Genomic DNA, 24,056 nt, shown 5'->3' on the forward strand with positions numbered 1-24,056 from the left:
GGTTGCTCTTTTGGGTGTATCTGAGCCCAACCATAGGTGGCATCCGGGGCTTCTTTTGGTGAAGCTGAAGAACAAAAATTGGGAGGCCGTCCAAAAGAGAAAAGAGGGAAAACAGGTGTTGTTTATTCTAGGGCTCAAGGATACAAATCAAGTTGTGTATCTTATGTGGGTGATCTCTTCAACTTTGCATGTTGATATGTTCTTGGATTATTGTTATTGTCCTCTCTTGCTTGGAGGATGGCTATCATCCCCAACAACTTCACCATCCCCTGCAGGTGTAAATCACTGATGCGTTCCAGGGAATTCTAACAACTATAAAGAATCATTTCATAAGGGCAAAAGTTGTTCTTAGTTTATGATCTTAGGGACGTTGTTAATGATAGTTCTTCAGCATCATCTTAGGGCTACGCCCACAGAGTTGCTGGCTCTGTCGTTAAATTTTGCACTAGCAATCATTCTTCAAAAATTGTTTTTTAAAATAGTTTTAATCGTTTTCAAAAATCAAAGTTCTAAAAATAACCCAAAAAAATTGAAAACATAAATTCTAAGAAAACTGGTTTTTAAAAAATCTAATAAACGTGTTTCTAAATTAGAAACTGTTTTCTGTTCTTAAGAACAATATCCAAACAACCAAACAACCCATCCGCATCGGAAACAGATAGGCTGGTAATGTCTTTCCAAGCAACTGCTGCAACACATGAGGAAAATCATCCACCCAATTCAATAAAGATTAGCTTGGCTAAGATTAAACTATAAATTTACAGTGCTGATAATATTAAAATTCAGTCGAGAAATGGTTCCATTCTAAAGCCTGAACTAATTATTTGTTAGGTGGCAATTACAAGCATTATAGAGAAAAAGTAACAATAGCAAATCGGTATTGAAAGCTACGGGATGTAGCTATAATTTTTGAGAGTGATGTCTATCTTGTTATTCTGCATATACATTATCTTCTTACCAGCAAGTCCATGATTAGAAGTTTTAACCTGTTGATGGAATTACAACCTCAGAGAAGGCTTCTAGTAATGGTTAATCTTGATGTTGTCACCTTTACTCCATGAAAGGAACCTGTGGAAAAAAACCGAAAAGAAAATCAAAATCACCAAATTAGTTGCCTCAAAACATGAATATGGCAAAAATAACACCCCTTGAGGCCTGGCTCGAGTGGTAAAGGTTTGAGAAATGTTTGTGAGAGGTTTACGATAGAGGGGGCAAAAATTTATTCATAACAAAAAATGAAATAGCAGAAGTAACTCCTTAGGTGAGATTTCTATGAAATGCTCAAGACTTAAAGAGTAGACGAATATTTGGGCATCTTGTGGAAATGGAAATATTTCTTTTCTGTTCACATTGCACTGAAAATGAATCCTTTATGTTTCTCATGGAATTTGCCAATCAGCTTATTATTTCAAGCCATAAAAAATTTTATCCACATTTGGAGCCTAGAGAATGTCTTGAATTCCTGAAATCTTTTGAAGGAGAATATGTAGTGATCTAAGTGCCACTTCAACAGCCCTTTAGTACAAAAAAGGCCATACTGCCTTAGCTGTTTGATAATTGTTCTTGAAAACAATTTCCTAACTTAGAAAACATGTTTGGTAAACTTTTGGGAAAAATTTGTCTTTTGACAAAAAACAATTTTTCCCGGAATTTGTTTTGAAAACTGCTTTTTTTTTTTAAACAAATTTGAGATGTTTTCAATTGTCTTTTGAGTAACAATTAAAAAAAAAAGAGAGTACTTCAAAAACTTTTATATTATACATAAGTATATGGTAGTTTCATTAAAAATAAGTCAGGAAAAGCGTTTTTTATATCTGAGTTCTTAAACATAATTTCATTCTTGAAAACAGTTGAAAATTCTTAAAAACCATTTTTTGAGAATTGTTTTTAAGAACATTGCCAAACAAGCCCTTAGTTCTTTAATATTTTGGTTGGAGGCTTCCTAAGCTTTTCTTGTCATTTGGTTTCTATTTTTCTATACTTTTCTCCATTTGATGGTCATCTTTTTAATTCAAAAGAGCTCATGATTTTCAGAAACTCAATTTTACTTTCATGATTCCAAGCATGAGTTTTTTAAAGTTTTATGATATAATGATGGGGAATTTAGTCAGCTAAAATGCTCCCAATAAACTAATCTACCAATTACTAGTTTGTTAAAGACAGAAAAACAGGTGCTAGACAATTGTTCCCAAGTATCAATACAGTACAGAAACATCAATAAAAACATTCGAAAACTGCATTAACCAAAGGTTGAAGTGCAATAAAAGGTTAATTTGAATATTTTTTTGTCAGAAAAAGAATTACCTCTTTAAAGTGCCAATTCTGCCTGTAATGCAGCGAGCTCATCATCCTCAGCTGTGCTCTTCTGAGGAGCAGGACGTGCTGGCTGCCTAGCAGCTGGAATACTAACTGGAGCTGCAGGAGCTGTGGTAGTTGGCTGAAGAAGCTGTTCCTCTAATTCGGCCCCTTCCAGTTCCTCAAGCTCCGCTTCCAACTCATCCTAAAATTGTGGATATTTTAATGAGTAATGAAGAAATACATCAAACGAAACATCAATAAAGAAGATCTAGTTATTACCTCATCAAAATCAGCTGCTGAACCAATAGGAGTTGACAGTGCTTCCTGAATCTGTTTCATGTTTTCAGTTTGCTCATTGATTTCATCCATCGTCTTGTCCAAGTCATCAATGTTTCTGTAAAATAAAATGTCCTTTTTGAGTTATCACTGCTCATGATATTGCTCTCTGTTATTTGTTTAGCTGGTCTTGTTTTATGGGTTGATGAAGGGCACAGTGCACCTTCCATTTAGCAGACACTGTAGTCATTGTAAGGTTAACGAAAAACTGGAGGCTATGAGAATCTTTTTCCAAAGCTACCCAGAGAAGAAAATTCTTTCACATGTGAATTGAGAGAAAAAGAAAACGGAATCAAGTTCATCAGAAACTGTATGGTAGATGTTACACTTCCAAGAGTAAATCAACAATCCAACAAATCGCCCAAAACAATAATCAACACAGTAAAGGCATATCCACAACAATTAAATTCATGAGAACTTTCTTTTGAAAACAATTTCAAAAAGTTCGGGGAATCATAGAATGCTGTAACAGTGGAGGGCAGGTAGAGTAAAAGAAGAAAGCTACACCTCATCGGAGATTAAATAGAGTGTGCTCTCACTTACGTTGTTTTGTGCATGGTCTTCATTGCAGCTGCTCCAGTTCTCAATGCATCAACAGTCTCAGTTGTGGCTTTCGCTCCTTCTAGCAGGATCATCTGAAATGCCAAATAAAACCAAATTTAGCCAACAGTCCCAAAGCATTGTTTGGAAACACAGAAAACATAAAGATTACAACTGCATCAGGCCCATGAAGCAAAAATTAAAATAAAACCATTGCAACTGAACCTGATCATGAATGCGCAATTGGAAATTTCCAAGCTGCTCAATTTGCTGTTCATACAGCCTCTTCCTCTTCAAACATTGTATAGCAGCTACATAACAAAATCAAAATGAAAAATATCATCAACAAACGTTCAATCAATATAAGAACCTTTTTAATGGATTCCTGAAGGCCCCAGGAGATACAAATGAAAATTCCTACACTCCAGAAGCATACCCCTTTTGTTCTTTGCTTTAGTATATTCCTTAGCCTTTTCAACCTCAGCGGAGGCTTTCTTTATGAGAACTCTCTCTTTTTTCTCAAGCATTTCAAGTGTCTGAACAATAAATCAATAAATCAATAAATTTTATCAGAGAAAACTTTGCCCTTCAATAGAAGCATAAAAGAAAACAGAAGCAACACTTCCCTGTTTGGTTACATATCATGATGTAGGAAAAGAAAATACAATAACTAGAATCTTTAGTGTTTCCCTAATTTGCTACCCATTACATAAACTCCACTAAGCCCAAAACAATTAGCGGGCTTAATTGACGTGAATTTCACACTATTCTAAAACAAAACCAAGCTAAACACACAATTCAAATTCTAATTTTCTTTCCTTTTCCTTCAATTTTTCCGGAAACCAAACAGAGGGTAAATCCAAAGAGGTCCAAACAAAAAAAAAAAAAAAATCTAAACGAACGCCAACAGTCATCCATAAACAGTCGGATGAAAAGGTAAGAACAAAATTTAAATTCAAGATATGAAAAAGAAAAAAAAAAAGAACTGAATCTAATCGAAATCGAACCTCGTTTAGCTTGTCCAGAGTTGCGACTGCATTTGTTTGACTTTGCTCTTTACCTTTCCTGAACACTCGGCTGAACATTTTTGACCGATCACCGACCACCCCTCAGAAATTCCTTACAACTACAAAGGCTCTGTTTCAATAAAGCAACAAACGTAATTGTTTGGATGACAGATTCGGCAATTTTCCCGGGAAAAAACAAGCGAAAGGAAGGACGTGAAAAATGGATTAAACTGGGTTTTAGGCATTTCTATTTTTCCTTCGCTTTCCCTCAAAATTACCCGGAAACCAAACAGCAAGAGATGAAACTGAAATTGCAATTGAAGCTCAACTGATTGTTACTTACAGACCTGCAGCGTGGCAACGAGAGGAATTGGAATTGAAATTTTGGAAAACGGAAGGAGCTGATATGAAAGAGGAAAGTTTGAGTTGTCTCCTATGCTCGGTTGATCTCGCCACGTCTGAACGTGCTGACGTGGCCAGATCAAAATTCACCTACTACAAATATTAAAATAAATAACGAAAGTATTTGTACACGTGTATACCAAAAATTCTATTGCTAGGTATACGTCATACCGAGTGTAAAAATCATAAAAATAATCAAATTTATGAGTTACCATTGTTTAACTCACTCAAAACTTTAAATTTACATAAATTATAAATTAAATTATTTTTAAAATGATCATAAATTATAAATTAGTTTATTTTTCAAATGATTTACAAAAAATAAAATAAAAATTATTGTAAATTATTAATAGCATTATTATTCTTTTAAAAAGAAAAATCTTACTACTAAGTATGTGGTTTATGTATGGATAGATGAGAAAGTGAGAAGTCACCTTGTACCAATTCTATCATGTTTATTTATATCTATTTTCAATTCTATTCTCTTAATCTTTTTTATTTTATTTTATTTTATTATTTTTAAAATTTTAAATTGTATTAAAAATAAATATAATATATAAATTAATAAGCATTATAAATATTTATAAAATATATATTTTTAAAATTAATATTTTATATATATTTAAAAAGTTAAAAAAACAATTAAAATAATTTTTTATTTTATATTGTATACAATTGAGGGAGGGTAGAATAGGATAATATTGACTTGTCCTATTAGCAGAGGACATTCCTGATTGTTCATTGATCACCATAGTGGCAATCAAGGATGAAAATATCGGTAATCACGGATATATCGGTAATTCGATTTTACGGATATATCGGATATATCGGAGATATTTTTGGATATATCGGAGATATATCGGTGGATATTATTGGTAGGCTTAAAATTGTTAAAAACTCATGGAAATGTAAGAAAAACCTCATAATAATATAATTAGAAGTATAATAGACATTTTAAAATTGTTTTATTGAAAAATTTGATATATATATATGATATAATTTGCGATATTAGATGTAATTATATCATGTCGATCTATAAGAAATGTTAATTTCGTAATTGTTCTCATTATAAAGTCACATCAAATACTTCATTTCATTAAATAACAATAATTTGTACACATTACATTGCAATGTCCCTTTAGTACCAAAATGAGTTTTGATGTGGTTCAATGGGATTGATAGATGAAGGAACCCCGGCTTGCTGTTGGAGACAATATTGGTACCAAGTCAATGAGCCTCGATAATATTGGTTATAAATTCTAACATGCCATGCATATATCTCTTGAGTCCTGCCTACTGCTTCTACATGGATAGGATACTCAAAGTTCACCCATGTGTTAACGCCAAATCCTTCTTCCATCTGATATGGAATTTGGTATGACATTTGTCTGGAAGGGGAATAATGTGACATACCATACTCTTCATCTGTTGAACTTGAAGGTTGACCATAACTCATCACATGAGGAGGGTAGACGTTAGCCTCATTCGAGGAGTCACTAAATTGAGTCCCTATACTCATAGATTCAAAACTCCCTGAAAGTAACTCCTCGTTATATGGTTCCATCATTCGTTCTCTTCCTCTATAAGGCCTCCCAATAGCTCCTATGCCTGGACCAGCTCTTCTAGAGCCATGGTCTTCATCCTGTGTGCAGTGTGTGAAATCATTTTCACAAGTAAATTGGTTGATTGGATATTGACTATGTCGACGTTCATCAATATCTCCTCTCCCATTATCACCTCCATCATCAGTTCCACCTCTTGAACCATCGTAACCAGAAGCAGAAGTACCTGCAGCACTAGGTCTACTACTATGGCCAGCACTTGTGGAGTCAATCTCTTGCTGGGAATATGTCGCATGAAGAGAATCATCAGTATCTTTACTAAAACTTTCAGAGTGAACTTCTTCGGACAACACACGTTCAACATTAACTCCAAATTCTCGAGCATGAGCGGCAATTCGTGGATCAGGATTTCCAACTTCGTCATCCAAGTGTATAGGCCTAACCCACTGGAACAACTGATTATCTTCTTCTTCACCCACCTCGGCTGAAATGTCAAGGAGATCAAGGTAATCTTTTTCAGCAACTCGATCATTTTCTGCCTCCATATCGCGTAACTTTAGCCTCATATTATAGTAACAAAACACTAATTGCTCCAATCGAGAGTAAGCCAAACGATTTCGTTGCTTTGTGTGGATGAGAGCAAACGTGCTCCAATTTCTCTCACATGCAGAAGATGACGCGGTTTGTGAGAGAACTTTGATGGCTAACTTTCTCAATGTAGGTGTTTGATTCCCATACATAAACCACCATTCAGCTGCAACGAATTTGATAATCATATAAATACTTATGTGGTGAACTTACAATAATAATAATCAATTTTTTCCTATAAAGACTCACCAGGCACCATGGTTGACCTTGATGCAATTGCCGCTCGATCACCGAATCCTCTTTTTGCATCTCGAAAAAGTACAAGCTATGTATTCAACATTTAATTTGTTAGTAAACGTTCAAATAAATTGATGAATGAAATTATTGTTTTATTGACAAAAATAACAATTTTTTATTCACCTCATTTCCAAATTGACCAAGCGATTCAGTAGTTGGATCTAATTTTGCAAAAACATCATGGACAGCTTGAAGTAGTTCCGGATCACTACCAACTCCACGCCTATATTGAAATCTTGGATTCAAGAAGTATGCTAGAATAAAATTTAGTAGAGTTAGTATTTTTTTTTTAAAGAAACTTAAATACAAAGTAAAAACTTATAAAGATATATAGTATTTAAGTACCTGCTGCATGAAGTGGATGTTTTAGTGTTTTCTGTCAACGATCTTGTATTATTTTGAACATCCAATCTCCAGCTCCTTGACGAATAAGGTTCTCTTTCATCACTTGCATAAGCTCGTACACAAATGGCATTGTGGGAACAATTTCAGAATCCACAAGTCGAAGCACCACGTATAATGGCTCATATAATGAAACTATATTTGTCAATCTGTCCCAATACGTATGGTCAAACAATAATTGCTCCAATTCTCGTCCAAGTTTTGTTCGACTGAGTTTGTGTTGTGCCCATTCATCACTCATAAACAATTTTTTCAAATCAGCCCTTTTTTTTAGAAGACTGTCAAGAGCAATATAATTGGTAGCAAACCTTGTAGCTCCTGGTCGAACAATGTCTCCACCACAATACTTTCTCATTTGTGCTAGTAACCAACCATGATTGTAAATGAAGTTAGTTATCTTGCGAGCATTGTTTATCACCTCGATAACATTGGGTCTTTTACCGATGTCTTCAAAGATTAAGTCGATGCAGTGTGCCGCACACGGAGTCCAATATAAGTTATACTTCTTCATCAATTGTTTCCCTGCTTTCATGAATGCCGACCCATTATCTGTGACAATTTGGACCACATTTTCCTTACCGACTTCTTTGATAATAGTCTTCAAAAACTCATATATATACTTGTAGTCTTTGATATAGTTCGATGCATCGACTGACTTAAGGAACACCGTGGTCCCTTTAGAATAAACCATGAAATTAATAATACTTAATTTCGTGGGCCCTGTCCATCCATCTGACATTATTGTGCACCCATATGTCTTCCATTTTTCCCTTTGTTGGTTCACATAAGCTTCCATTTCTTTGTACTCCATTTCCAAGTATTTGTTCTTTATTTCATATGGAGATGGAGGTTCGATTCCCATTCCTACACTTCATATGTAAAACATGTCACAAAATACTATACTTACTAAAAGTATAACACAATATAACATTTGATAAATTAGTAATTACCTGCTTGTTGTGCACCAATAATCATATTCTTGAAGTGATGAGACTTTGCTTTTCCGGGTGCGACACTCTCATAAATGAAGAATTTGCTGATTAAGCGTCCCATCGTTTCTTTAATTGCACCACCCTTGAATATATCTTTGATATTTTTTTGTTTTGCTGCAGAAGACTTGTAAAGCGAAGGGGCAATAGGGGGTGAATGATGCGAATGTCGCATACTCTGTGATTTTCGCATCGTCGACGGTATACCAGTAGAAGACTCTCCCGATTTGCGTTTGCTTCCTACAATATTCTCATGTTGTTCACGTTCCCAATTAGATGCTTTCGAGGCACGAACTGCAGATCGATATGCATCTCGCTCATCTGGGTGCATATCTGTCGGATACATATACACATCTTCTTCCTCAGCATCTTCATCATCATCATCTTCGTTTACCAAATGTGTATGATGCGTCCCCATTGTGCCACGTAATTGACTACGAATTTCTTCAATATCAGCATTTTTTTTTTGCTTTTGCTTTTTGTTTGTCATGCACCAACAATCGTATCTCTTCTTTCACTTCGGGCGGCACTCTTGGACACTTTTTGGTGTTGTTATGCGGGTCCTTATGCATTAAATGAGACTTGAATCGTGTGATGCCTCCACTTTTCATTACCAACCCACAAAAATTACAAATTGTTGCATTTCGATTACCCTCAATTGGTGAACAATACTTCCAAGCCGGATCTCGCCCTGGCATGGCAGAACCACCTTCACTAGCCATGCTAAATCTATTGCAAGAAAAATACACTTAAATTTAAATCTATGTTAATTTAACTAATTAAATAAATTACCTAAGTTAATTTTCAAAATCTAAATGTAATTTTATGACAAATTTACTAAATATTGAAATTAATCATAATTGAATATGAAAAAAAATCGCGATAATATAAAAAATTGAGCATATTTAATATTCCATATATAGTAGTTCATGTTAATTTAGCTAATTAAATAAATTACCTAAGTTAATTTTTAAAATCTAAATGTAATTTTATGACAAATTTACTAAATTTTGAAATTAATTATAATTGAATATGAAAAAAAAATCGCGATAATATAAAAAATTGAGCATATTTAATATTCCATATATAGTAGTTCATGTTAATTTAGCTAATTAAATAAATTACCTAAGTTAATTTTTAAAATCTAAATGTAATTTTATGACAAATTTACTAAATTTTGAAATTAATTATAATTGAATATGAAAAAAAAATCGCGATAATATAAAAAATTGAGCATATTTAATATTCCATATATAGTAGTTCATGTTAATTTAGCTAATTAAATAAATTACCTAAGTTAATTTTTAAAATCTAAATGTAATTTTATGACAAATTTACTAAATTTTGAAATTAATTATAATTGAATATGAAAAAAAAATCGCGATAATATAAAAAATTGATCATATTTAATATTCCATAATTAACCATGTTAATTAAATTAATTACATAATTTACTATGTTAATTAAATTAATTAAACAATTTAGCTAAGTTAATTAGTTTAATGTAATTCTAAATACGAATTTAAATCACAAATAATCATCTAAAATAAATATATCATAACCTAAATTAATTCAATAAAAATACACAAAATAATTACAATTAAATGTAAACATACTAATTAATTAAAAATACATGAATTAATTATTGCAAACAAAATTAATTATAATTTCAAACAAACATACCTTAAAATGATTGAATAATTGAGCAATCTTGGAAAAAATTGGAGTAGTAAGAGAGGAAATGAAGAATCAAAGTAAAGATGGATGAAATTGATGCAAAATTGGCTATTTATAGATGAAATTTGGGCCAAAATAGCCGTTGGAACCTTAAGTTACCGTTTAAAATTAATTTTGGCCGTTGGATCACAATTTGGAAGCAATCTGGCCGTTGGATCTCTTTGTTAACGTTGGGATTCAAATCTGGGCGTTGGATCAACACGGGCGTGATCTGGGCCGTCAGATCACGCTGGAGAGAGAGGGCCGATTTTCTCAAAAAATCGCCAAAAAATCGGCGATAAATCGCCGATAAATCGGCGATACACGGGATTAATTGGCGATTTTATCAAAAAATCGGCGATTTTTCCTGTGTCGCCGATATATCGGCGATTTATCGCCGATTTTTTGGCGATTTTTTGAGAAATATCGGCCGGCCGACTTATCTCCTCCATTTGTCGTGTCGCCACCCGCTGACACGCGATATATCGGCGATATTTCGCCGATTTTTGCCGATTTTTTCCTCCTTGGTGGCAATCAATAATGACAAAGGATGGTAAGCCCAAGTGCTATTTTATAGATTAGAGTTAATTGACCAATGATGTGTAGACTCTATAATTCAGTTATAGGAATGGCAATGGGACAGGTTTTTTTGGGTACCCGCCCCACCCCTAATAGGACAGGATTTAAATTTAATAACTGGGTTTGGGATAAATATAAGTGATATTTGTTTTTTTGGCTTTTTGCTAAAAGTAATTTAGTTTTAGAATTTAGGTTGTTTGTTTTTCTACTTTTTTATGACTTATTATAAACTTTTTACTAAATAGAAAAAGCCAAAATATGTAGCTTTTTTTAAATAGAAAAAATAACATATTAGTTTTTTTTTTACTTTTTAATACTTAATAGAAATAAAATACTACAAAAACAAACAACCTAATATTTAACACTATTAAGTATTAAGGTTCTATTTAGAATTAAGTAAAAAAACAAATACCACCTAAGATTTTTTTTAAACTCGGGGCGGGTTCGGGTATTGCCCCATCCTGCCCCGCCCCGCCCGGCCGGTTTACATATAAAATTAATTTTAAAATTTAAAATTAATTTAATTCAAAATTTTATTTTACTATTTTTAATATATAGATAATAATAAATTTTTTTAATAAAATAAGTTATAAAAAATATAATAATTTTATTATTTATAAAATATATATATTTTAATGTAATTAAAAAATTTAAAAGTAATTTTTAAAAAAAATTAAAAAAAAAAAAAAAAAAAACTAAACGGGGCGGGGCGGGTATGGAAAGGTGACCCGTCCCGAACCCGCCCCTTACCATTCCTAGGTAGTTAAGCGTCCGTTGCCTCACCATAGCCAACCAAACATGGTTAGGTTGATGGAGACTTTATGAGGGCATTTGAGCCCTGAGAGAGGGCAATCTTGTTCACCTCCCTACTAGCTCTAATCCATCTCCCATGGTTAACCTTGAACTTCACACTTGGAGCAAAGGTTGAACCCTTGGCCTTGGACCAATCATTTCACATAAGTCTTATTGAGTGACCTTGAACTAATTCAATATTTAAAAGAGCATAGTTAAGGAGCCTCCCGATTTAGGACAAAAAATACAGTAGGACCATAATTAATATTGCTCAGGTTGAGAAAGCTTCAATTGATTGAGAATCGATTGGGGCTGCTTAACCTTAATTGATTGAGTTGACTTAGGTGGTATTTATTTTTTTTACTTAACTCTAAATAGAACTTTAATACTTAATAGTATTAAATATTAAGTTGTTTATTTTTGTAATATTTTATTTTTATTAAGTATTAAAAAATGAGGAAAAATCAAAATCTTGCTTTTTCTATTTAGAAAAAACCAAATATTTCGACTTTTTCTATTTAGTAAAAAGTTTATAATAAGTTATAAAAATGTAAAAAAAACAAATAACTTAAAGTCTGAAAGCAAAAAACTAAAAAACAAACATCCTTTTAATATTTTCCTCTTGTAGTAGTATGTGGTTGAGAGGTAGTTGAGATCAGTCGAGCACTAATCCATTGATTGAGAATCAATGGAGATTTTTGTGGCCTAATGATCACCTACAATTGTACTATTTTTCCGATGACCAGCTCATTAATCAACTAACTAGTTATCAAGTTAATTAAAACCATGTCTAATGACTAATTTCACCCAAAAACTCCAATTTAAACCTTTACCAAGTATATTTATGTTTACAAAAACCTTGAGCAAATCATTGTAGCAAACTATTAAAGAGCTTTAAATATTTTTCTTGAGTACACCGACCATCATTTTATTTTCTAATCATCATGGAGTGTACACACCTTAATTTTAGTTTCCATTGTACTTGAGCCAAAATTACAAACTTCGAATGTTATCTTGTGAGGTTTTTAAACTTGTAAAATTATGAGAGTTGTTTTCAAGTGTGAGATATTACTTAAAAGAAATCATAAGGGTCTATTGGAGCATTGAATCCAAGTGTCAAATTTTGAAGATTTTCAATTAAAAAAAACCTTGAAATTAGTGGAAAAACCTCAAGCTCAAATTGAAGTAAGACAGAATGGATATAGATAATTTTTAAACTATTATAAAAACTATGTTTATATGTCTCTATATCTTTCTCTTTTAACTTACAATTAATTTAATTCTTTACTAAAAAGTATAAAAAAAGATCAATTATCAATTTGCTGTCCTCGGATGTATACGATAAGATTATTTAGCTTGACTTCACATAGTTGAAGCATAAGAAATGAAATTTATATTACCCCTTTGATCCACAAACTTTAATATAATGAATATTCTATATGATTACTCACTTTTGCTTGTAATTAATTCTAAAATAATATTGTATAAGTACTTTGAAATTCAACCATCATGTGGGTATTGAAGAACTGCTTTGTATGATTAGTTGTGTTAGGTTGAACCTATAAAATAATATTATGTAGATACTGAAATTCAAAGATCAATGAATCCACTATAGTTAGTATAAATAATTTAACATTGAGCCACACAATAGAAATGATGTGGGAAAGGGAAATGGGGGAGTAGGCAGTGGTAGGGTATGAGAATTCTTTGGATTGGATGTGGATGGAGGTTGAAGAATATGACAAGAGTGTTATTTCACCTGCTCTTTCCTATTTGGCTTTATTTGACCAGAATTTGGATCCAAATAAAATTTCCCATTTATTTATTTATTTTTAAATTTATAATAATGTTTAGAGAAAAATAATATTTATAACCCTTATAAAATAACAAAATTGCCCATTTAGTTATAAAATTTTTGTTAATGTAAGAGGCTAATTAATTTAAGTTGATAATATTTTTAGTTCATCATTTTCCTATTTGTTTTTATATTAAAATTGAATAAAAGATTAATCTTAAATAATTAAATAAAAATAGTAGAAATAAAAAATCTAAAATTAAAATTGTAAAAGCAAAATATTTGTGCCCTGAAGATAAAACAACTAAGATTAATAATTAGCAGTTTTTCTTCAAATCTCTTGATAGATCATGGATATTTTGCTTGTGCTTTTGGTTGTTTAAGCCTTTCTCTTCCTCTCTTTTTCTTATAGATGAACTAAGGATCTTTCTGTTGATTGTTCTAAAAAAAAATAGTTTTGATTTTTTAGAATAAAAAATGAAACAGCATGTTTGATAACTAAAAAACAAAAAATAATTTTTATAAATTTTTTAATTATTTTTACTTATTTTTTAAAGACTAGAATGATTAAAAATAAAGTATTATAAATAAAATTCATTTTAAAAAAATATTTTAAAACATAGAAAACAAACTAAAAATGTTTCAAGTTTTCAATTAAATTTTTGTTTTATAAAATATAATATAACAGTTTTTAAAATTTATTTTTAAAACAATTTTTGAAAATATTTTTCAAATTGAGTCTAATTACGCTATCTAATTTGTACTTTTTTTTTTTTGGTAATACCGAACTCATCTTTCCAAAAATAGCTAGGTTTTACATAAAATCATAAAGTGTTACAGTTTACCATTATTTTTGGGAGAATGGACTTTTAAAAAATATGTTTTAAAATTATGGTACATATGCAAAAAACCTCATCATTCCTATTGAACTTTCTTTCAATGTGAAATTTCTCAGCTAACATGTGAGAAAAAACTACACCAAAGTTATGTTTGGTTTTTGAAAATTACCAAGGAAAGAAAAAAATATTAAGGCTATGTTTGGTTCCCGAAAAATGCGAGAGAAAGAAAATTGGAAGGAAAAATGGAAGGAAAGAAAAAGGTAAGGAAAGTAATATAAATTTTTTCACTTGTTTGGTTATCCATGAAAAAATTCAAGGGAAAAAAAAATTATTTTCTTTTGTTTGCTTAACTATGAAAAATAAGTCAAGAAAAAATGAAAGGAAAATAAATTCAATAATTTGTCTAATGATTATCAATTTATAGAAAATAAAATAAATTTTATATTCGTATTTTCTAAAAATCAGAGGAAGACCCAATTTTCCAATCTTCCAAGATGGATTCTAGATGGACCAAATCGAAGATCCTTCACAATTGAAGGGTCTCGAATAAAGCAAAGCACCAAGCCTGGGAGAGCTGGACGCCGCGGACGACGGGGAGGGGGATGAAGCGATAGAGGAGGGACATGAGATTGGTGGCGCCGAAGATGAAGAGGGTGGCGGCAGTGGAGAGACTCGCGACAACGATTTGGGGGAGGGAGAGGAGGGGGTCAGAGATGGCGACGACAGCGATGGACTTCATGGGCTGGACAGGCATTGGGATGCTGAAGAGAAAGCCGATGGAGATGTTGTAGAGAGCCGTGAAGATGAGGGTTGTGGAGAGGTCCAGGTGGTTGACCAGTGTGAGAGTTAGGACGATGGGTATGTAGGTGCCCAGGTCACCCACAGAGCCCCCGAGCTCGACTGAGAGAGTGGTTTTGAGACGGAAGGAGCTGAACCACCGCCGGCTGGGGCGGATGAGAGGGGTGGTGGTGGTGGTGGTGGAAGGTGTGTCGTGGGCCATGAAGGCAGCACAGTCAAAGGGCTGAGTTTGTGAATTCAGTTTTGCGGTGAGAGAGAGAGATGGGGGTCAGGGGGAGGGGGGCCATAGCAACCGGTGAAGAGCCCGATAAATTTTCCTTCCTCTTTTTCTCTTATTTTCCTCATTATCTTTAAGGAAAATAGTAAGAAAAATATTATAATATTTTCCATCGTATTTTTCTTTATATTTTTTTTCCATGTAATCCAAACTAAATAAAATAATTTTCCACATGATTTTTTTCCTTTTCTTAGCATTTTCCAGGAAGCAAACATAGCCTAAGAAAAGTGATTTTCTCTTTTTTTATTGTCTCAAAGAAAATATAAAAAAAATATGAATATAATCAAAATTAATTAGAAATTTATACATTTTCAAATTATTTAATCTTTATATCGAATAACTAAAATAAGTGAAATGATTTTGAAGTAGCATATAAAATAATTTATTGACTTTTACTTTATTTTTATTTTATTTTATTGTTTTTTCTTCTACATTTCCTCCCAACTTGCTTTCCCTTTCCCGGACCAAACATAACTAAAATCTCTATCAGCCTCCTAACAAAAAAAATTTTCAAATTAAGGAAAAGAAAGTAAACAAACAAAATATGAATGCATTAGACTGACTCAAAATTGTTTTTAGTGGGTTACTTGGAAGCATCCGAGTCTCCATTTCAGATGGAAATTCACTGAAGACATGGGGAACGGAGACAATACTCCAGTGGCCTTTAGGAAGGTCAGGACCGCGTTTTCAATGTCCATACAGCTAATGGGGAAAAGGATTGGTGCTGTATATTCCTATCATGAATTAGTCAAAGTCTTCTTTTCTGTAGACTAAATATTACAAGCAAAGACTCAGAAAGTTCATGCAACTGGAGCTGGGAGAGAAAGTTCAATTCCAAGACAGTATGAGCTTCAGAAATGGCACAAATACCCTTAACAGGTGTATTAATATCATAGATACAAGGGCTATTCAAGTAAAATGATGAAAATGTTATTATCAAGATTGGAAATGGAACTTGGTCATGGAGATGGAACAGGTCTTTTGAGAGCTTAAGCTTAAACATATGAGCAGCAGTTAAATACCGTTGCAGGGGCCTGGCCTTCTTCTTCTGTGAGAGGTGAACTGAATAGACCATGGATATTTTTCTTGTGCTTTTTGGTTGTTTAGCTCTTGTAATGCTGGTGCATGGGAAGACTCAACCAGGTGTGTATCACTCTCTCCCTCTCTCTCTCTCTCTCTCTCTCTTTATATATATATATTATGCATAAGGTTACTCTCTCTCTCTCTATATGTATATTATGCATAAGGCTACAACTTGGAGACATTAGTTGTGTTAATGGCTAACTTGAACCAAACCCCAATCAATCCTAGTCCAATCCAACCTAATCTCCAACCTTAGTTACCCAATTCAATCTCAATTCAATCTCATTTCTTTAAGTTTGGGTTAAGTGGGGGTTGGTTGGATTAAATTTGGACCGGTCGAATTAGATTTAGGTTAATCGGATTGTACAATTCAAAATTTATTTATAACGTTTTTTTTTAATTTTTATATATATTTAAGTAGTAATTAAGACAAAATTTCAATAGCAACAAAAAATACAAATAAATTTATATTTTTTAAAAAAAACAAAGAAAAAGTATATTACATCATACAATATCTTAAAACTAAAAAAATAATAATGTTAAATAGGATATTATATATATATATATATATATATATATATATATATATATATATATATTATAAATATTATTAAAACATTAAATCGGATTACCCTAGGTTGTTCAAATATTGACGGAACACTATTCAATATTGAGTTTGAGTTGAAAAAACTTAATTGAAACCCAACTTGAATATTGAAAGGGTTGGTTTTGGGATAGGTTGGGCCAAGGTGGCCAAATTGCATCCCTAATTATGCACTTGCTAAATAAATTGAATATTTTGTAGGTTTCATAAGCATCGATTGTGGGTTAGCTCCAGGTTCTGAGTACACTGATATTGAAACCCAGATAAGTTACTCATCGGATGCAGAATACATAGATACTGGGAGGAATTATAATGTTTCCGAGGAAATCACTTCCAGGTATAATCTCAAAAAGCATTTCATGAATGTTAGAAGCTTCCCAGAAGGAGCCAGGAACTGTTATACCTTACGACCAGAACAAGAAAAGGATAATAAGTATTTGATCAGAGCTTTATTCATGTATGGGAATTATGACTCCAAGAATCAATTTCCAGAATTCAAACTATATCTGGGTACTGATGAATGGGACACTGTCAACATTGGGGATTCATCTACAGCTTTATGGAAGGAAATTATACACGCCCCGAAAACAAATGACATAGATGTGTGTCTAGTAAACATCGATTCTGGGACACCTTTCATTTCAGTGTTAGAGCTCCGACCGCTTAATAATTCCATTTATGATAAGACTGAACCCGGGTCGCTGCTATTCTATAACAGGTGGGATTTTGGTGCAGAACAAGATATGGAAATCAGGTGAGACACTCATCTTAGCGTGATATCCACGTATTCAAATAAGTTTTTCTTAATTTTATAGACACATTTTAAAGTTACGAGGATCTTTTGAGTCTAATTTAAACAATATCAAAGGAATTGACCATTATAGAATGTTATTAAAGTTGATCATAAATCCGGTAAAAAAGTTTATTTGGTCTCACAAAGGATATTTGTTTGATCTCACAATCCTATGAGATATACAGAGCCATTGTATTTGCATGAGATGATTAGGATATTCACATAAGATAGGAAAAAAGTTTTTTACGCTATTTCCGTGTAGATTCCTCTTAATTTTATAAATGTGTTTTAATGTTTTGAGGAACGTGCCCTTTGATTAAAAATAGATGATTAAAAATATACAATATCTGCCTGATTGAGAGAGTAATTATTACACTTAGCTTGTGTTGGAGATGACTTCTAGTTGGAGGGATTTACTAGTTTCTTCTCCAGATTTATTATATTCTATATATTGGACTAACAAGTCATAAAAATTGATTCTCATTAGGGACAAAGATGATGTTTTCGACCGCATTTGGAACCCATTCAGATTGGATTCCTGGGAATTCATTACTGCATCGTATGGGAGTTATACCCTTAGTACCAGTGAATATAGGCTTCCACGGACAGTCATGGCGACTGCTGCAACGCCTGCAAATGAAAGTGAATCCTTGCGCCTCTCTTTGAACATCAGTGGTGATCCTTCTCAGAAGTTATACATGTACATGCACTTTGCCGAGGTTGAGAAACTCAATGAAGGCGAGTTGAGAGAATTTACTATCTCACTGAATGATGATGAGTCATGGGGTGGTGGGGCTCTCACTCCTCCATACCTGTCTTCCGACACGTTGTATAGTACAAATTCTGTTAGTGGAAGCACCACAAACAAACTGTTATTTACAATTAAAAAGACAGGTAGATCCACACGTCCGCCCATTATCAATGCTATGGAGGTTTACAAGATAAAAGATTTCTCACAATCATCAACTCTCCAAGGCGATGGTATTTTCTTATATTATCCATGCCATGATTTAGTTGTTCCACAATTTGTTCCAAACTTTAAACTACATAAAAATCAGATTTGAATTTGGACTGCCAATATTAGAGTCTTTAGTATATTTTTTGTTTAAGAAAAGGCTCTCAACACAGAATATTTTTCCTTCTTTGCTTGAAAATAAACCATTTTTTTTTCTTGGTCCTCTGAAAAATTATAGTTGATGCTATCAAGAAGATCAAATCAGTGTACACAATGAGCAGAAACTGGCAAGGAGATCCATGTCTCCCGGAGTCGTACCGGTGGACTGGCCTGAGCTGCAGCAAGAGTGGTTCTCCTAGTATCATCTCCTTGTGAGTATGGACATCAAAACAGGCTATGTACATGTATATATTTGTTAACATAAATACTTATGAATGTAATCCAACTGTCAAGCAGGAACCTCTCATCCAGCAGTCTGACTGGGAAGATAGACTCTTCATTCTCCACTCTCACCTCTTTGCAATATTTGTTAAGTATTGGCAATCTCATTTACACTTTGGATAGAGTACATCAATGACAAATCATTGAAACATGATTTCAATGAGCAACTTAATGACTTTTAATTCTCGAAAATAAATAGAAAACTCCTTACTTAACCAATATTCTTTCATTACAGAGATTTATCTTACAATAACTTAACTGGAGAAATACCAGATTTTCTAGCTGAGCTGACTTCCTTGAACTCCCTGTAAGTTGTCACAGTTTAGTTATACAACCATATGCTTCTCATTCTGTTAACAAAGAAAGAACCATATATTGTGTTCCTTTTCCTTCGCAGGAACTTATCAGGGAACAATTTCACAGGGTCAGTTCCATTGGCTCTTCTTAGAAAATCAGATGAGGAATCCCTGTCTTTGAGGTATGCTTGCTCAAAACAATGAATTCTGATATTCAGTTGCCTTCCTAGAACTGAATTTAGTCATTTATGCATCATGGATCAAGCTTAACTAATTGAATGACGGTTTTTGTTCGTAATTCTAGAATTTTGTTATATCCGATTAGTTGATGAAAGAGTTTATTAGCTAGCTATTCATTCAATTTGGTTGCCAAGAATATGAGAGGATAAAATTAGTCAGTAGAGATGTTCCAAATTAACTTCCAAATTTTGGTTCAGATTCCAAAATTTATGGTTTTTTCCAATTCTTTTACCACTTTTGACATATATTCTTTGTTTTGATGCTAGTTTGGATGGGAATCCGTATCTTTGTAAGACAAACTCATGTGCTGAGGAGGAAGAGAAGCAGAAGAAGAAGGGTAGGAATATTACTGTTCCAGTAGTTGCATCCGTTGCATCCATTGCTTCAGTTCTACTCCTCTTAGCTGCATTAGCCACCTTGTGGAGATTTAAAATAAGAAGACAGCATGGTATGAATTAACTACTATATATTTTTTAATGGTACTATTTTAAGTAAAAATTGTGGTGTTTAAGTGCTAATTACATATGTGACGATCTTATTAGGAACAGATGGCAAACCTAAGGAAGAAAAAAAGTTATTGGATTCGAAGAATCAATGCTTCAGTTACTCTGAGGTGGTGAGCATCACTGACAACTTCCAAAAGGTGCTCGGAAAAGGAGGATTTGGAGCAGTTTACAGTGGCCATTTGAAAGATGGCACTCAAGTTGCTGTCAAGATGCTCTCGCCATCATCAGCTCAAGGGTCTAAACAATTCCGGACCGAGGCAAGCTTCTTTGCACTGGCATTCAAGCTATTTTGATTTTTAACTACAGTTTCCATCAGTTACATATCGCTAAATCTGGATATATTTGGGTGTTCATCTGAACAACAGGCTCAGCTGTTGGCAAGAGTTCATCATAGAAACTTGGCTTCTCTGGTTGGATACTGTGATGAAGGTTCAAACATGGGGCTCATTTATGAGTACATGGCTAATGGGAACTTAGAAGAGCTTTTATCAGGTATATATCAGTACTTGTATCATACCCTATGCAAGGTTCTAAATTTCAGAGAAATAATCAGTTTTGTGGTTTATTTCTCTTCTGATCGACATCGACTCACTGAGTGCACTGAGTATTTGATTAATTGGAAATATAATTAAGTTCAACCTTAGTGTTAATTATAAGAAGTACCATGATTATAGCCAATATCAATATTTAAAACTATAGTTCTGCTGCATTTTCTTACTTCCCTCTAAATATTTTTTCAAAATTTTGTCGGTTTCCTTTTGTAGAAAAAGACCACAATAAAAATTTGCTTTATTATGTCATGGGTGCAGGTAAAAATGCACCTGTCTTGAGTTGGGAACAAAGACTTCGAATTGCAATTGATGCAGCACAAGGTTAGCTAAAGTGTTGATGAACATGAAAATTTTCCTATAAAAATTTCTTGTTTCCCTTATGCCTATCTTTGATATATGTATGAATCTAACATGAGTTGGAAATTGAATTTGTAGCACTGGAATATTTGCATAATGGTTGCAAACCACCCATAATCCACAGAGATGTTAAGACTGCAAACATCTTACTGAATGAGAAACTGCAAGCCAAAGTTGGGGATTTTGGGATGTCCAGAATTATTCCCTTTGAATCTGAAACTCATGTATCAACTGCAGTTGTTGGCACACCCGGGTACCTTGATCCTGAGTAAGTTCCTACTTCATTGAAAATGCAACTCAAACAATTGATGGATGCTTTAGCAACTCAATAGCTTTGGAAAACATCTTTAGTTCCAGTACACTGGTCGTTACACACGATAAGTTTTTTTTCCATTAAGAGTGCATTTGTTAATATTTCCATTCGAAGTGTTTTTTGCTGCAAGTATTTTTTTGAAAAAATCACCTCTTAAGTGCTTCTCCAAGAACTATTACAAGTGGTTTTTAGATATATCTTGTCTTTGAAACAAATACATTGTTGGATCAAGTGATACTGAACAATAACATTGGTGTTCAACTGTTTTGAGGTGTACATTATTAATATATTAGTACCAAGACCAACATTTCATCCTTGTACCATGCATTAAACACATCTCTAATTCATATTTTTTTTCCAAATTAAACAATTAGCTAGTAGCATTCTATGCCCACTCCATTTTTGTTAAAATGATCGAGTTTGTTTGCTTGGGCTTTCATGCAGGTATTACATAACAGCGAGGTTGAACGAGAAAAGTGATGTTTATAGCTTTGGGATTGTTCTGTTGGAGCTTATTTCAGGAAAACCTGCAATAATAGGTAGCCATGGGAACAAGGATCACATAGTCCAATGGGTTAGTCCAATTATTTCCAGAGGAGAAATAAGAAGCATTGTGGATCCGAGGTTAGAAGGAGACTTGATCAACACCAATTCTGCGTGGAAAGCTGTGGAGACTGCAATGGCTTGTGTTCCATCCATCTCCATCCAGAGGCCAACCATGAGTGAGGTAGTAGGGGAACTAAAGGAGTGTTTGAATATAGAGATAAGAGATGAAAGAGCTTATAATGTGAAAGAGGACAATGGCATAATATCAAGCTATTCACCTGAAATGGTTGTTTTAGGTATTGATGAAGATGCAATGGGTCCCCAAGCAAGGTAGAAATTTTTGTACAACATGCAGGCGCATACTTCTATCTGTTTCTTGACTTCAAACATGTTTGTAGAACTTATATATTAATGTTCTTTCCGAATTTAATAATAATAAAATAAAATTGCACTATTTCATTATGAACTTCAATTTATTGTGTTACACTGTTGATGTCTCTCGGGTGCTTTGCTGCTCTCCAATGGCTGATGCAGGCTGTGTATAGCAACTGTGGGGAAGAATAAAGCCTGGAGTCACTCAACGAAGGGAAACAGACTCACTCAATTTTGGCTGCCTATCTCCAAAATATAACTCATTCCCTAAAATTATCTGGCTACTTCCTAAAATCAAGAATATAACTTCATACCATAAAGAACATAATTTATGTGCATGATAGACCCATGAAGTAGAACAATTTCTCCAAAAAACAACAGAGAAACTTGTGGAGCATCAGTGGTATTCTTACAAGGAATATAGTGAAACATCTTGGAGAGGAGTGATCTACCACCACAAAAATTGAGTCAGCTCCATGTTGTGTTCTAGGCAAACCTAATGCAAATCCATGCTTATGTCTTCCCACACTTGATTGGGAGCATGATGAGATTAATAAATGTTAACAAAACTACACACGAGCAAAGAAGTGAAAAAAAGACGAGTTTTAATATAGTTTGACGATCAATGTGATTCCTAAGTTCATAAAGAATACTATTACTTAATACTTCACTAATCAAATGAAGATAGAAAAATTACAATGGTGAAGACTCTTCTTCTCTTTTTAAATTGCAGCCGCACACTATATTTTTACTCATTAACGAAAACCATGAATAATAAGAATTAATATTAAATACAACAACTACAAGTGCAAAAACTCAACCCTTGATATCCTTTGTGTAGCACAATAAGAGTGACTCAGGCTTATTTTTCACCCTTAGCACGTTGACATATCATATAGTGATTGACATACTTTGCTAATTCTTTGTTCATCTTAGGCCGATAGTAGTGTTCTTGTACCAAAGCGATATAGTCTTCTCTCTTCCAAAGTGAACACCAAGACCTTCTTCGTGTAATTAAAAAATAACATGATGGCTTTGAACAAGTACCCAACTACAATAGTGAATTCTACATTCTTCTAACACCCTCTTAAAGAAGGGATCCTTTGCATAATTCTCTAGTAGTAACTCAAATCCAATTACCTCATATGCGACCAATTAAGAGCATCTGCCATCTTGTTCATTGTACCAGTTTTGTATACAAAATTTTTGTGCAATAAGTAAGGTGCCAAAATCTCAAAGCTTGTATGACTAAATAAAATTCCATATCATAAGTAGAATGATGTCTCTTGAAACCACTGAGCTTCTCCTTGAAGAAAGCAATTGAGTGTCCCTTCTGACTCAAGACAACAACAATTCCCAGATGAGATGCATAGCATTCAACCACAATCAATTCCTCAAAATCTGGAAAGGCCAGGATGCATGAGAGCTTCAATAAGCTTTCTCTTTATTAAATTGAAGCTTTCTTCAGCAAGCTTGGCCCACTAAAATGATCCAGACTTCATGCAATCAGTCAAGGGTGAAATAATGGTGTTGAAATTAACTCCTTATGAAGCAGCGATAAAAAAGTTGCCAACCCATGAAAACTCTGCACCTTTGATATGGATTTTGGGATTGGCCACTCTAAGTTTGCTTTGACCTTTTCATCATCAACTTTGAGTCCTTGAGGAAACAACATAGCCTAAAAAGACCACACTGCATGTAGATTATCATGAAGGAACACCTCTCAATGTTTGCATGAAGCTTCTAAAGTTTCCCAAATTCGGCACAAATGGTCAGTATGCT

The 24,056-nt window shown here is 33.4% G+C and overlaps 2 protein-coding genes across 6 annotated transcripts; one reads left to right on the forward strand and one right to left on the reverse strand.

Annotated features, from left to right (window-relative positions):
- Positions 1 to 719: 719 nt before the first annotated feature.
- On the reverse strand, positions 720 to 4,680 carry LOC100258281 (vacuolar protein sorting-associated protein 32 homolog 2-like). 5 transcript variants are annotated; one of them, XM_002281515.5, is made up of 8 exons: positions 4,529 to 4,680; positions 4,182 to 4,311; positions 3,611 to 3,710; positions 3,400 to 3,485; positions 3,178 to 3,269; positions 2,578 to 2,692; positions 2,305 to 2,500; positions 720 to 1,068 (listed from the first exon to the last, which is right to left on the reverse strand). In XM_002281515.5, exons 2-7 carry the CDS (start codon positions 4,257 to 4,259, stop codon positions 2,309 to 2,311), a joined length of 663 nt encoding a protein of 220 aa, XP_002281551.1. In that variant the 5' UTR covers positions 4,260 to 4,311; positions 4,529 to 4,680; the 3' UTR covers positions 720 to 1,068; positions 2,305 to 2,308. The 5 variants fall into 5 exon arrangements, with proteins under 5 accessions (XP_002281551.1, XP_010654574.1, XP_010654575.1 ...); XM_010656272.3 differs by having other exon boundaries at positions 4,525 to 4,675; XM_010656273.3 differs by having other exon boundaries at positions 4,182 to 4,300; positions 4,529 to 4,624.
- A 10,947-nt stretch (positions 4,681 to 15,627) lies between these two features.
- On the forward strand, positions 15,628 to 22,374 carry LOC100242932 (putative leucine-rich repeat receptor-like protein kinase At2g19210). The gene is made up of 13 exons (XM_002276677.5): positions 15,628 to 16,360; positions 17,106 to 17,658; positions 18,185 to 18,678; positions 18,891 to 19,023; positions 19,109 to 19,180; positions 19,329 to 19,400; positions 19,491 to 19,571; positions 19,896 to 20,077; positions 20,172 to 20,392; positions 20,501 to 20,627; positions 20,945 to 21,007; positions 21,122 to 21,311; positions 21,801 to 22,374. Exons 1-13 carry the CDS (start codon positions 16,291 to 16,293, stop codon positions 22,234 to 22,236), a joined length of 2,694 nt encoding a protein of 897 aa, XP_002276713.2. The 5' UTR covers positions 15,628 to 16,290; the 3' UTR covers positions 22,237 to 22,374.
- Positions 22,375 to 24,056: the final 1,682 nt, after the last annotated feature.

This window comes from Vitis vinifera, chromosome 9 (assembly GCF_030704535.1).
Source record: "Vitis vinifera cultivar Pinot Noir 40024 chromosome 9, ASM3070453v1".
Lineage (NCBI taxonomy): Eukaryota > Viridiplantae > Streptophyta > Magnoliopsida > Vitales > Vitaceae > Vitis > Vitis vinifera.

Coding starts and splice junctions, on each gene's coding strand:
- LOC100242932 (XM_002276677.5), top strand. CDS start 16,291: ATGGATATTTTTCTTGTGCTTTTTGGTTGTTTAGCTCTTGTAATGCTG. Junction 16,361..17,105: donor GCATGGGAAGACTCAACCAG/GTGTGTATCACT, acceptor AATATTTTGTAG/GTTTCATAAGCATCGATTGT. Junction 18,679..18,890: donor ATCAACTCTCCAAGGCGATG/GTATTTTCTTAT, acceptor GAAAAATTATAG/TTGATGCTATCAAGAAGATC.
- LOC100258281 (XM_002281515.5), bottom strand. CDS start 4,259: ATGTTCAGCCGAGTGTTCAGGAAAGGTAAAGAGCAAAGTCAAACAAAT. Junction 2,693..3,177: donor AAGACCATGCACAAAACAAC/GTAAGTGAGAGC, acceptor TTTATTTTACAG/AAACATTGATGACTTGGACA. Junction 2,501..2,577: donor CAGCAGCTGATTTTGATGAG/GTAATAACTAGA, acceptor CCACAATTTTAG/GATGAGTTGGAAGCGGAGCT.